General features: G+C 44.7%; 1 protein-coding gene across 1 annotated transcript; it reads right to left on the minus strand.

Annotated features, from left to right (window-relative positions):
* Window positions 1–974: 974 nt before the first annotated feature.
* Window positions 975–11897, minus strand: TAL2 (TAL bHLH transcription factor 2). The gene is made up of 2 exons (XM_050761872.1): window positions 11855–11897; window positions 975–5122 (listed from the first exon to the last, which is right to left on the minus strand). Exon 2 carries the CDS (start codon window positions 5110–5112, stop codon window positions 4786–4788), a length of 327 nt encoding a protein of 108 aa, XP_050617829.1. The 5' UTR covers window positions 5113–5122; window positions 11855–11897; the 3' UTR covers window positions 975–4785.
* Window positions 11898–14963: the final 3066 nt, after the last annotated feature.

Below are 14963 nucleotides of genomic sequence, written 5' to 3' on the forward strand. Positions count from 1 at the left end.
TGAACTCAAGTAGATTTTAGCTTTTTAGGGGAAATGATATACACAGATATCTAAGGTAGAAGAAGTAAGGATCATAAAACACATAAGGGGATTCTAAGGAAGGAGAGATTAGATTAAGTAGTAGAAATGTAGGAGGACTTTATGTAAGAGAGGGTGTTTAAGATCAGCCATGGGCTGGTGCAGTGGCTCATGCCTGTAGTCCCCTCACTTTGGGAGGCCAAGGCAGGAGGATTGCTTGAGCCCAAGAGGTTGAGACCAGCCTGAGCAAGACAGTGAAACCGTTTCTACAAAAAATAAAAAAATAAAAAAAAATTAGCCAGGTGTGGTGACATGCACCTGTAGTCCCAGCTACTCAGGAGGCTGAGGCAGGAGGATCCCTTGAGCCCAGGAGTTTGAGGCTGCAGTGATGGTGCCACTGCACTCCAACCAGAAGAAAAAAGATCAGCCATGTGGAATTTGGCACAGGTGGAGGGGTGAGTAGAACAAGTGAGAATGGGGGCATTAATTCAAGCATTTGGCATCACAGGAGTAAAGTCACGAGTAGCAAAGAGTGGGCATGTTCAGGGATCTTTAAGTAAAGCAGTTTCATTGGCATGTAGAATACGTACAGGCACTGTGAAGGGTGAAGGGAAGGACACACTGGGGCCAGGCTGCAGAGGGCCTGGTTTGCTAGGGGATGGCATTTGTCTCAATCTGGTCGATAAGATACTGAAGGTTTTGTAGCAGAGAAGTGATATGAATACAGCTGTGATTTGAGAAGGACCATTATGGAGCTGTGAGAAAAGTGGCATGAAGAGGAAGAAGATTGATTTCAGGTGATGCTGGCTTTTTTCTATACTAAAGACCATGGGGGAGCTGGTGGGAGGTGGCGGGGACGTGTCAAAGCCAGGATAGTGGCTGTGAAGATGAGAGAAGGGCTGAATGTGCTTGGTAAATTTATGAAATTTTTCTTTAAATGAAAAGAACAATTTCTTTTCTTAAATAATTTATTTGCAATAAATTAACAGTTAAATAACAAATTATAATCAATGGTTAAAAATTCACAAAACATCAACAAATAAAATCTTTGGTTGATATATCTAATCACATTTTACATAGTACAATAATTGAATTTCAGTAAAAAGACATAATATGAAGAAGATTACTGAATGCTATTGAAAAGAGACTAGCATAATGATAGGTGCTTTTTCATTTTCAATCCTAAAATACTTGGTGGCTGAACAGGGCTCTAGAAAGGCTAAACACAGTGTCTGCAGACCTGGATCTGGGTCCTGGGTTTCCACTAACTGTGCATGTGACCTCTGGAAGTCACTTCAAATCCCTCTAGAACCATTTTCTCCTCCGTAAAATGAGGGACTGGCATTAGCCCATCAAATGATCTATATGAATCAATGGACCTGTTTATACCCGGTTTCTAGAAGTTTCTAGTGGTGTCCATAGCAGACTAAACACTTTTTTTTTGAGACGGAGTCTGTTCTCTGCTGGAGTGCAGTGGTGCGATCTCGGCTCACTGCAACCGCCGCCTCTCAGGTTCAAGCGATTCTTCCTCCTCAGCCTCCCGAGCAGCTGGGATTACAGGCGCCCGCCACCACCCCCAGCTAATTTTTTTTAGAGATGGGGTCTCAACATGTTGTCCGGGCTGGTCTCGAACTCCTGGCCTCAAGTGATCCTCCCACCTCGGCCTCCCAAAGTGCTGGGATTACAGGTGTGAGCCGTGGCGCCCGCCCCCACTTTTGTTTAAGTTACAGAGTAGCATAGTTATATAATCTGTTGAAACTATTCTGTTGGGCTCAAATGATCTATAAACGGATGTACCATCTAGTGAACCATAATGTTTTTGAATAATAAATTCTTGCTACTGCATCACCAAGCCTTAAGTATAGGACACCAGAGAAGAATCTAGAATGATTTTTGAGTTAGCTTCCAGTCTCAAGGTTTTGGTCCACAATTGACTATATTTTCCTTTTGACAGACACCTTCTTTTTTTCTCTTTCCTTCTTTTCTTTGAGACATGTTGCTCAGGCTGGCCTCAAACTCCTAATATCAAGCAGTCCTCCCATCTCAGCCTCCCACGTAGTTGGGACTACAGGCACATGCCAACACACCTGGTTTAACAGTCGCTTTAACCAAACACGACTTGGTGTACAAAAATGCAAGCAGGCAAAAGAAATCATTTAGGAGGTGAATTACATAAATTAATGATTTAAAGGTTCATTTATTTATTATAGGATTATTTGCAAGATTTCTTTAAATGATATCCCCCTCACATAGGTTAATGAGAACTTGATCTCCTCATGACTTTTCAGGAGCACTCTGTTACATTTCAGTGGAAAGGCCCTCTTTGTCAAAGAAGATCATGGCCCCCTTTGACACAGATCATGGCCCCAGCAGCAGAAAAGTGGACTCATCCTGGGTAGAGAGGCAAAATCCTATATCTAGGCAAAGAGATACTCTACGCTTTCCTTGGCAACATGTTAAAACAAAGCTGATATAAAAATACCGTAAAAAGTGTTATTTTGATTTAATTTCAGATGAGAGAGTAAGTGATGTTAATTGACAACTGTCATCAAAACTTTGAAATGTACTATCACCTGGTAATTTGGGGGTAAGCTTGTGTCCACATAAGCTAGTGAGGAACAAAAATGCACATTCAGGGAAACCATTTTGATCTCTTTGATTATGTGTTTTCCTGGACTATGCTGGGAAGTTGACAAAATGCAGTTTAAATAAAGGGCCTAGAAGGAAATCTTACTGGTTCAGATAAATGCATTGTGTTACAAGTACGATTGCTGTATAGAGTTTAATGACATAATGACCTTTCTATTTCAGGGGAATGAGATTGTAAGAGTTTCATCCAGCTTTCTTCCAATCACCACACCAAGGAGGCTCATTTCAACCTTTCACAAGTAAAACACCTTCTGAGTGGCAGGAAATTTAAATTCCTCCATTGTGTATACACTGGAAATCCCTAATCTCAAATCCATCAATTTCCTACCTATGGTTCAGAAGGTTTTAAAACCAATGTACTGTCAAGAACTCTGGGGAAAGAAAATGTCCCAGAGATAATCAAATGACATTATTTGTATTCCAGGTTCAACTATGGGATTTATCTTTGACTCCAAGTATCATCAGGGTGGCATATGGTGATGGATTCTGCCAGATCCGTGCTATTTCACCGACTTGTTGGGTACCAGTCCTCCCAGCCTAAGACTAAGCTTGATCACCCTTTATCAAATACATCTCATTTTTCAAAACCAACTTTAAAATCTGTGCTGAGGGAAGCATATGCTACTTATTCATCTGAGATCCATTATGAGAAAACTTTTTTTTTTTTGGAGACGGCTAATGCTCCATAGCAAAGAAGACAAATTACAAATTCATTAGTTCATTAGAGTCTGGTATTACATTTCTATTGTTTTCTCTAAATGTTTTGTTTAAACTAAGCTCTCTGTTAAATGAGTTGTTAAATGGTAATGTTTGGATTTTCATAATCATAATTGAATTTTACAGGTTTTAAATTAGCAGGAGTTCAGGCTGAGTGAAACGTTTTAATGCCTAACATGTGAAACGAAGGCTTTAGCTAACTTGTTTCAGCTAACTGTTTTTCATAAGAAAACTATGAGCTCTAACACATAAATTATCCAGTCCTTTCCTCTCACAGATATAATCCACTATTTGACTTTAGAAATCACATATGTACAAATGGCTCAGCACAAGTAGCACCTCACACTTTCACAGAGTTGAAAGGACACAGAACCGTTCCACATACCTCTGCCGCATTCCTGTAATCCCCACACCTTAGTCGGGGCTGGGGGCGGAGGTGTCTTTTCGCCACAGATTTTTCCCACAAGTCTCCCAGGTTGGTTTCTGCAGGGGTTATCTTTCTATTCATCAATCGTAAGATTTGTTTTGTTCACCTTTGATCAAATACATCTCATTTTTCAAAACCATCTTTCAATCTGTTCTGAGGGAAGTATATGCTGCTACTCTCATTCATCTGAGATCCATTATGAGAGAACTTTTTTTTTTTTTTTTTTTTTTTTGAGACTGAGCCTCACTCTGTTACCCAGGCTGGAGTGCAGTGGTATAATCTTGGTTCACTGCAACCTCCCCCTCCTGGGTTCAAGCGATTCTCCTGCCTCAGCCTCCTAAGTAGCTGGGATTACAGGTGAGCACTACCACACCTGGCTCATTTTTGTATTTTTAGTAGAAACGGGGTTTCACCATGTTGGCCAGGCTGGTCTCGAACTCCTGACCTCAGGTGATCTGCCCATCTCAGCCTCCCAAAGTGCTGGAATTACAGGCGTGAGCCACTGTGCCCAGCCCATCAATCTTAAATTTATGTTGTTCACCCTTGATCAAATCTCATTTTTCAAAACAAACTTTAAAATATGTTCTGAAGGAAGCATATTCTACTTATTCATCTGAGATCCATTATGAGAAAACTTCTTTCTTATAACTGAAGACGTTGAGTAAACAGTGATTTTCAACCTTTTTTTTTTTTTAACTTAGAATTTTTTCTCCAAAAGTCTTATTCAGAACCTGGATTTAAAATAGGCAGAGGTAGGCGGCTCTACCTGACATCTTGGGGGGTGAGAGCCCACAAGTGACATTCCTCATGGCTCCTTTCAGCTCCCTGCAGCTGTGCCTGAGCCACCTCCCAGGAAGCTAAAATTCATGCTTCACAAGTTATCATCAGGTCAGCTCTGGAACATGCAAAAGTCTGTCCACAGGCAGTGACTTCTGAGCAAGTGCTGCCCTGGGAGATGACAGCCAAGAGCCACACTAAGGAATGTGGTGGCTTGGGCCAGGTGAAGGAACCTGGTAGTTCTCAAGCGGAGTCCTGTCCTCCAGACCTGGCAGGTGGGGTCCTTGAGGGAAGCGCCCCAGAATGTTCCCCTGAGCAGGCACTCCCGTCTGTTGCAGGCTTTGCTCCCCCAAGACCTTGACCAAGAAGTTGATATACCTCATTGCTAGGCGAAGCGTTTCATTTTTGCTCAGCTTTTTGTCTGGAGGGTGAGTGGGGATGAGCTTCCTCAGCTTGGCAAAGGCGCTGTTGACATTCTGCTGCCTCCACCGCTCCCTGGTATTTGTGAAGATCTTCCTGGTCATGTCTGAGTTCCTGAGATGGAAAGAGAAAGGGCCCTCAGGGCCAGTATCTTATAAGAGGCCTGATTGTTATCACATGTCCTGCCATGAACCTGAGATGTTAGATTTTCTTGACTCAGAGCTTAGGTGATTCATTTCCTCATTTTCAGGTTTTTTGACAAGAGAAAAAAATGTAGTAGATGACAGGGGAAGGTGAGAACAACACCCTTCAGCTTTTTCTCCCTGGCTGTTTTGAAGCCTCCAGTGGAAAGATTGCTTTGTCCCAATACTCCTATTTCTTCCTTCATAACCAACTCTTCCTGATTGTTCAGAATCAGGTACAATATCGATTGAGTTTATGTGTGAATACAATATATGTTTTGCCAATAGAAAGTTTGTTTTCTTTTTTTTGTTTGTTTGTTTTTTTGAGATGGAATCTCACTCTGTCACCCAGGCTGGAGTGCCATGGCACGATCTCAGCTCACTGCAACCTCCAGCTCCCGGGTTTGAGCGATTCTCCTGCCTTAGCCTCCAGAGTAGCTGGGACTATAGGCACCTGCCACCATGCCTGGCTAGTTTTTATATTTTTAGTAGAGACGGGGTTTCACCATGTTGGCCAGGCTGGTCTTAAACTCCTGATCTCAGGTGATCCACCTGCCTCAGCCTCCCAAAGTGCTGGGATTGCAAGCGTGGGTCACCACGCCGGGTCACCAACAGAGAGTTGAGTATGAACCAACAGTGTGTTCTCAGAATGAAGTAAAAAAAGAAAATGATTCTAGGTTTCATAATTTGGAATAGAGAAGACAATACAGCTCTCTTATTAGCTGGCGGACCACATTGGGAGGATTCAGCCCCTCTCTGTAAGAACTAAAATATCCAGACTGGACTATATTTAGAGGAGCAGGAACAGAGTGATGAAGGGTCTTGAAACCCTGTTGTATGAAGAACAGAAGTGGGGGTGTTTAGTCTCACAAAAATGAAAAGACAAGGGGCAGGTGGGAGTGGTTATTTGGCATGTATTCTGTAGAAGATACTTGGGCCTCTTCGGGGCTGCATTGGATGACCTTTCCGAGTCTAGGAGAGTGGTTTATCATCATATACTGTCAAGCATAATGCAGCCATTTTTCACTCCTAGAGGCACAGGCCCCTTTTTTCAGGTGGCTTGGATTAACATGTGCTAATAGGAACACTTGGGAGGCACTGGCAAACAAGCCAAGGTGCAGCCCCAGGCAGTCTGATGCTCTTGGCTTACTGCTATTGGTCTGCTGCCTGCTCCACGCTTAGCTCCCCTGGGCACTGGGCCCTTTCTGGTTCCTCCAAAGACTCATGAATATTCCCAACTCTACCCTTTTGCACAGTGTCATTTTCTGTTCCTTGAATTTCCTCCCCACTCTCTACTTACCTATTTCTTTAAAGAGCAGGCCAGATCTTCTCCTACCACCAAGCCCTGACTCTACAGGAGTCTTCACATAACTCAGCCATCGGTGGAACCATGTGCATGGTGGTCAAGAGCACAGGCTCACTCCAAGGCCAGAACCCTGGTTTGGCTGTTGGTTCTACTCCCCCTAGCTGTGTGACCTTGAGCAATCTACTTAACCTCTCTGTGTTTCAAATGCCTCATAAGTAAAGAGCAGTTCAGGAGTACTGCATCATTGGGAGGACACATAAAATGATACACATAAAGTACCTTAGCTCAGTGTCTGGTGCATAGTAAAGGCTCAATAAATATTTAATGATTGGCGGGGCTCAGTAGCTCACACCAGAAATCCCAGAGCATTGGCAGGCCAAGGGGGCCAGATCACCTGAGGTCAGGAGTTCAAGACCAGCCTGGCCAACACGGTGAAATTCCATTTCTACTAAAAATACAAAAAATTAGCAGGCCGTGGTGGCGCATGCCTGTAGTCAGGGCCAATTAGGAGACTGAGACAGAAGAATCACTTGAACCCAGGAGGTGGAGGTTGCAATGAGTCGAGATCGCACCATTGCACTCCAGCCTGGGCAACAGAGCGAGACTGTCTCAAAAAAAAAAAAAAAAAAAAAAAAAAAAAAAAATTAATGATTGCAATTATTATCTCTACAAATAAAACAGAGAAAAGTAAATGTTGTAATTCATCATTTTCTTCCTAATGAAGACGTTGTCATGCATTAGAGAAGGCCTGAGCTTTGTTTATGTGCTCTTTTGATTCACTTTACAGGAATATATGGCGGAGTGTGTGTGTGTGTGTGTGTGTGTGTGTGTGTGTGTAGACCAAAAACCTGGAAGGATTCAGGCCAAACTGTCAACAGTGGTTCCTTGGGAGAAGGACAGTAGATTGGGAGAAGAGAAAAAAGAGAGACTTGTGGTGTTTTATTCTTTTTTTGTATTGTTTTTTATATATATATATATATATATATATATTTTTTTTTTTTTTTTTTTTTTTTTTTTTTTGAGATGGAGTTTCACTCTGTCGCCAGGTTGGAATGCAGTGGTGCAATCTCGGCTCACTTCTTGGGAGGCACAACTTCTGCCTCCCAGGTTCAAGCAATTTTCCTGCCTCAGCCTCCCTAGTAGCTGGAACTACAGGCGCACGCCACTAGGTCCAGCTAATTTTTTGTAATTTTAGTAGAAAAGGGGTTTCACCATCCTGGCCAGGACAGTTTCGATCTCCTGACCTCATGATCCGCCCGCCTCGGTCTCCCAGAGTGCTGGGATTATTCTCAGCACGGCACTGGACTCTCTAACCCAGACACAAGCAGGAAAGGCAACAAGAAAGGAACTGGAATGGGGAAACATCCGGGGGGCCTGGAGATGCTCACTGGCGTGAGCCACTGTGCCCGGCTGTTTTATATTTTTATAATAAATTATTCATGTATTATTTGCTTCATAACAGAAGAAATGTTTTAAATGCTTATGGGCTTTAGAGCAGAAACATCCAGCTTTGAATCTCTGCTCTCGATGTCCTAGTTATCATTTAACTTCTCGAAGCCTCGGTTTTCTTCTCTGGAAAACGGAGGGAGATACAGCCATCAGCAGGACTTTTGTGAGGATTACACGAAATGCATTATAAAGTGTCTGGCACATAGATGCTAAATAAATGTAGCAATTTCCTCCCTATACACATGGAAAGCATCATTGTTGCAAAGAAAAGCATTTTTCTTTCTTTTTGTTCTTTTTTTAAAAAACTATTTTTGGTAGAGAGAGGGTCTCACTATGTTGCCCAGGCTGGCCTGGAACTCCTGGGCTCAAGCAATCCTCCTGCCTCAGCCTCCCAAATTGCTGGGATTATGGGTGAACCACTGCACCAACTGCATTTTTCAATCACCTCTCTGCCCCCTGGACATTTCCCCATCCCAGTTCCTTTCTTGTTGCCTTTCCTGCTTGTGTCTAGGTTGGAGAGTCCAGTGCTGTGCTGAGAATTCATGGTGAACTGGAAGCACAGCAGCACAAGGTCACCGCATGGCTTCCAGCTCACCCCACTGTCCGCTTGCACCCACATCCTCTCTCCCTGGAGACATTCCTAGTTGGACCCAAGGACCAATTACAATACTATGCACTCCAAGCTTTGGGACCAACATTTGCCGACACTGCGAGCCAGGTATTGTGCTTGCTGCTGAATGCTGAGGAGCTGGCTGATTGTATTAACGTGTGAGGGAAGCACTGCGACTGCAGGAGCAGAGAAGCAGTAGCTAGCCAGGCATTCTAGCGGGCTCCCAGACAGGGCAAGTAGCCTTCCAAAACTGAAAGGGGTGGGCCAGGTGATCCCCAGGACCTCATTCTACTCAGAAATGCTACAATGCCCCGCCCATTTCCCTTTTTTTTTTGGACAGAGTTTTGCTCCTGTCACCCAGGCTGGAGTGTAGTGGCCAATCTTGTTGCTCCCTGCAACCTCTACCTCCCGTGGCGCAGTCTCGGCTCACTGCAACCTCACGGGTTCAAGTGATTCTCCTGCCTCAGCCTACCAAGTAGCTGGGATTGCAGGTGCCCGCCACTACACCCAGCTACTTTTTGTATTTTAGTAGAGATGAGTTTTCACCACGTTGGCCAGGCTGGTCTCAAACTCCTAACCTCAGGTGATCCACCTGCGTTGGCCTCCCAAAGTGTTGGGATTACAGGCGTGAGCCACCATGTCTGGCCCCATTGCCTTTTATCTAACCTAAGTCATTTCTGAATAATCTGACCTTTGGTTCTACAATGAAAACCTGAGTGTTGTCAGAACTATACCCAAGTATACCTAAAATATAAAAGTTTGAACCTGAATCAAGGGGATTTTAAGGTAGAAAACTATCTAGTTTTGTTCACACTGACGCTGGCCAGGATTGTGGCAGCAACGTTACATTCATGCTTCTCTTATCAAAAGAGGGTTTAGCTCATTCACTAAGTCAACCATAGTCCCATGGGGGGTCTTTTTCAAGCTGGGAGGAAAAAAGATTAGGCAGGATAAACTAACTGTGTTGTTCTTTTCTAAGAGGGCTCTATCCTATTGTACTAGAAACAGACAGAAAAACAAACAAACAAACAAACAAAAAAACAGAGAAAACTGGCTTCTAAAATGTAGTCTCCATCCTAGGAGGTGCTTAATCATTCCTTGTTGATTTATCCTCAAGTGTGTTCGTCTCCTTCTCCAAAGGGGAAACAAATCAGTGGTTTAACAAGCTGGAAAAGCTCAAAGTAGAGGTCACTGGAAAATTACTGAAGTACTTATTAAATCAAAGGAAAACTGCATTTAGTGTTTTTCCAGTCACAAGGACTGATTGCTGCTAATTGTGATCTCAGAGTAATGTAAGAGCTAAAAAAAAAAAAAAAAAAAAAAAAAAAAAAGACTAGATGCCACAGAATCGGAGAACATTTGATAAATGCCAAAACAGAGGTGAAGCATTTAGGCCACACAGGGAATCAGTGGTATAGCCTGTGTCCCAGGCCTGGATATTGATGCATTTACGTCACCACTGAGGACTCCTGCCGGGTCAGGGTTCATAACCTTTTTTGTACCATGGACCCTTCTAGGAGTCTGGGGAAGCCTAGGGACAGATTCATTTTCAGAACAATGATTTTTAAATACATAAAGTAAAAAGGCTTTGGTTCTCGTCTCAGAATAATTATTTTAAGTCCATAAATTAAAAATACATAGACACAGAAAATAACTAATTATATTTAGTAGTTATTAAAATAAAATACAATATAGCAATACATGTGCTTCATATTTAACACATTAAATAACTAGACTTATTATGATAATCTCTAAAAAGTGATACGTAAATGATGTTTTCAAAAGATCTGCAACATCTGTGACATGAAATGCACGCATCTATGATTTCTATTGGTGACAAATTCACCACCACAGCTAATACTACTACAGTTTATTACCCACATTCATAAATAAAGGAAATGCTATGTTTAGATGAAAGGTTAGTGGAAGTAAAGATGTAATTTTTCTCCATCCAAATTCATAGCACCCCTGAATTCTATCTGTATATCCCTGGGTGGATGGGGGTTGGGTACCCCAGGTTAAGAATGCCTGGGTTGGAGGAAAGTCAGGTAGAAACACCAGGAACATAGATACGCATAAATCCTCTGTTTATATTGTCGCTACTGAAGGTAACACATTAGCAAAGAAAAGAAGGACACACTCCCCCAAGGTGACCAATGCCCCTAACAGGAGCTGCTACTTTTTGTGCCAGGGGTTCCTGGACACGAAGCCCGGGTTCACCAGAAAGGGTGCAGCACAGGCTCACAGCTAACACTGGGGGGCCTGTCCCAGGCATTCACACACATGCAGCTCTTTCTTCATTCAGCTTTAAATTTATCTTCCTGGAATTTGGTCCGGTGCATTTGTCTCTTCTTTCACCTTTCTCTTGAAAGTAAGTGAAAATACTTGCCGTGAAGGGTGGTTTATATAGTTAGATTGGGGAACAGTGCTTAACCTCCAATATGAGGCACAGCTCTGCCTTTTGAAGTTAGTATAGAAGTAATACGAGCTCATTTAAGAAAAAAATAAATCAAGCATACACATGTGCCTGAAGTAAAGCATAAAAGGCTCCCTACCTGTTTAGCTACTCGGTCTCACTCCCCAGCCGCAGCCAGTTTGGTGTGTGTATCACACATACACACACACACCCTTTAAAATCACCATATATATTTTGCAAGTCACTTTTCTCACACAACTCTGCATGTTGATATATTAAATCAGCAGCACACAGTATGAATTCTGCTCTTCAGCGCCGTTCACAGTAGCCTCACGCTGGAGGAAGCCACCTGTTCTAAGATGCACCCAATCCCTGCACCGTGCAGCCTGGACGCACCTCGAATACCTGCCCAACCTTCTTCCCTTGCCCGCTTCGCTTCCAGGCCTTTCCGTTTTTCTTATTATAACGTTTGCTCCCCCTTGCAAACCATTGCCTTGCCTAATGACTAAGTATTTAGGGAGTCCAGGAAAGCATCTCGTGGCTGAAGTTTCGAATCTGCCAGGTGTCCGGGAGTCGCTCAGGGATGCGCGAGCTCCTTGAAGGGCTCTGGGAGACGCGCTGTCGGGCGCGGTATAAGTGGGTACGCGGCATCACGCATAAAAGCGACGCGGCCCCGCCAACACGCTAGAGAGTCGGCCTAGCACCCGAGCCACCGCCCCTGCCCCGCGGAAGGTCCCCGGGTCTTCCCATCGAATTGGCTCGGTGGCTGCTACCAAGTCTCGGCCGCACTCCTGCTCTCCCGGGTGAGTGTGGCTCAGCGAGAGACCCGCAGGCCCACGAGCCCGGCCCTGGTGGCGCCCACGTACCCCCGGAGTCCACGCACCTCCTCGCAAAGAGCCCGCGCCGTCGCCGTCGCCCTCGCCGGCCGTGTGCGCCCTCGCCTGGACGCCGCGCCGCCGCCGCCTTTATAGGACACCGCCCTTTGTCTCGCGGGGCCCGGGGGCCCTTTCCCGACAGGGACTCCCACCGGTTCCTCCCCACTCCCCGCGCCCGGGCTTCCCGAGACCAGCCCTCTCTTGTGCCCTGGAAAGGGAGCAAGGGAGGAAGGAGAGCCCCGCCTTATGTGAGGCTTGGGGGCGGTAAGGGGGTCCTGCTACCCACCTGGGCTGGGGGAGCCGCTTACTAACCTCCTTCTCCAACACATTCAACCCTGGAAAAGTCCGTATCCGTTGTTAATTCATCAGATGCTTATTAAGCGCCAGTGAGCCTCTAACTGGAGTTCAGGAACCGCTTGCTTCAGAATCACAGGTGGGGAAGGAGGATCCCAACACCCACAACCCAAACCCATGAAACCAGGATTTTTCGGAGGTGGGGGTGGGGTCTGAAATCTGCATTTTTAAAGCCTAAGTATTTCAGGAGATTAAGATGCACTGCAGAATTTAACAGTCACTGTACTGGGTAGGTTCCCGAATTTATCCATTTCAGTTTGCACAGTGCCCAGCACTAATATTGATTATTTCATTGAGGGAGGGGACTTCTAATTGGTCTTCCTGCTTCTGGACTTGCCTCCTTCTGTCTATTCTCCAACATCATCCAGAATGATGCTATGAAAACACAAGTCAGATTCTGGTCACTTCTCTGCTCGAAATCCCGCAGTGGCTCTCCATTTCACTGACTTATGCCGAAGCCTTTATAATGAGCCCAGGGATATCTTTTATCCCTCTGAGCTGTCTCTTCTCTCCCTGGGGCTCACTCAGCTCTAGCCACTTTGTTCTCTTTGTTGTTTCAGGAACTCACCTCAGAGTCTTTTCACTTTTCACTGTTTCCTCTGCCTTAAACACTCTTCCCCCAAGTTATCCACGATTCCCTCCCTAACCTCCTTTCATTCGTTCAACACATTATTACCGAGAGCTTACGATGAGCCAGGCCCTGTTCTAATTCCTGGGGACACAACTTCAAACAAAACAGATAAAAGTCCTTGCCCTCAAGGAGCTGACATTCTTTAGGTCTTTACTCAAATGGCACCTTCTCAGTGAAGTCTCTGACCACAATATCTAAAATTGCACCGTCTGTCTGGCATGGTGGTGAGCCTGTAATCCCACCTACTCCAGAGGCTGAGGCAAGAGGATCACTTGAGGCCAGGAGTCTGAGGCTGTAGTGCACTATGATCGCACCTGTGAGTAGCCACAACACTCCAGCCTGGCCAACATAGTGAGACCTTATCTCTTTAAAATAAATAAATAAATAAAATTGTTCCTTCACACACACACACACACACACACACACACACACACACACACACACAGTCTTCATCCTTCTGTTTTATTCTTCTTAACACTTATCCCCACTTAGTAATATTTACTTATTTATCTTCTCTGCCTTTCCCCACCCCATCTACTCCCAGTGAATAGGTGTTCATCAAATGTTAATTAATGAATGAATAAGTAATGAATTCCCAGGTACCACTCTCTCTGAAAGATCTGGTATAGGACCTGGCACAATAAATTCACAAATGAATTCCAGCTTAGTGGATAAGAGCAAAGGGCTCTGGAGTTACATTACCCGGGTGGAAATTCCTTGTCTATTCACTTTTGTGATCCTAGGCAAATTATAGAATTTATGCTTGCCTTAGTCATTTTCTGTAAAATGGGGACAATGACAGAATTGTGAGGACTAAACGAGAAAAAGGTAGGTAAAGCATTTAGCAGTATGCCTAGCACACAGTTGGTATATTGTAAATTTTATTGTGGTCCACTGTATTATTGTTAACAACTATTGGCTCCCTTCCCTGGGAGAGAATAATATAGCCCCACTCACTGCCATGTGATTGGCAGCACCTCCCTGTAAGTGGAGGAACTATACTTCCCTGCCCCATTGCCAGGCTTGACCATACAACTTGCATCAGCCAATAGAATGTGAGCAGCCCTAACGTTGATCTTGATGGAGCAGAAGCTTTACAAGGGATTGCTGGACCCGGCGCTGTGGCTCACGCCTGTAATCCCAGCACTTTGGGAGGCCAAGGCGGACAGATCACTTGAGATCAGGAGTTTGAGACCAGCCTGGTCAACATGGTGAAACCTTATCTCTACTGAAAAAAGTGAAAAATTAGCCGGGCATGGTGGCGCATGACTGTAATCCCAGCTACTCAGGAGGCTGAGGCAGGAGAATCGCTTGAACTTGGGAAGCAGGGGTTGCAGTGAGCCGAGATCGTGCCACTGCATTCCAGCCTGGGGATAGAGCAAGACTCGTTGGGATTGCTGGATGGGCTCAGCTATGAGAAAGTTGGTTTGGGGTTGCTCGTGCAGACTGGACACCATGGAGCACACCCGCAACCAACCATATAACATGAGTGAGAAATAAATCTTTATTGTTGTAAGTCACTGAGACTTTGGGGTTGTCACACCACCACCCATCTTACCCACCTCCAAAAGAAACAATACAGTTTCATTATAAATTAAAACGGTGTTGCATAAATTGCTAGGTTATGGTGGTAGGCGGGGAGTGGGGTAGGATGGGGAGGTGGGCATGAAGGTGAGGAAAGTTCTGTGTCTATTTTCAAGGCACTAACAGCTATTGGAAGGGAGAAGACATGACAACATGACTAATATAAGACAGACAGTCCTGAATGCGAGAGTGTGAAATTAGAGTTAGGGATGGAGAGGTAGAAGATTCTAGCTGGGGGATCAGAGGTTACTCATGGGATAGATGGCATTTAAACTAGGCCTTGAAGCAAGGGTGGCTCTGACATTTATGGGGGCCATGATAAGGGTACAAATGGAGACTCCATCCCCATCCCCATTCTTTTCCCACCCGCTAGCTCTGTCCTTTTCTGTGAAGGGTCTTGTGAATATGATGTGAACTCCCAGCCCACATGGGCCTAGGGAATAGCCTTATCCAGGCCCTGGAAATGGGCTCATGGTCATTTGAACAGAAATTCAGGGGTCCCAGATTCCCAGAATATGTTCTAGAAGGTGGGGCATGGGGGTTGGGTG

The sequence above is a fragment of the Macaca thibetana genome, chromosome 15 (assembly GCF_024542745.1).
Source record: "Macaca thibetana thibetana isolate TM-01 chromosome 15, ASM2454274v1, whole genome shotgun sequence".
In the NCBI taxonomy this organism is placed as follows: domain Eukaryota; kingdom Metazoa; phylum Chordata; class Mammalia; order Primates; family Cercopithecidae; genus Macaca; species Macaca thibetana.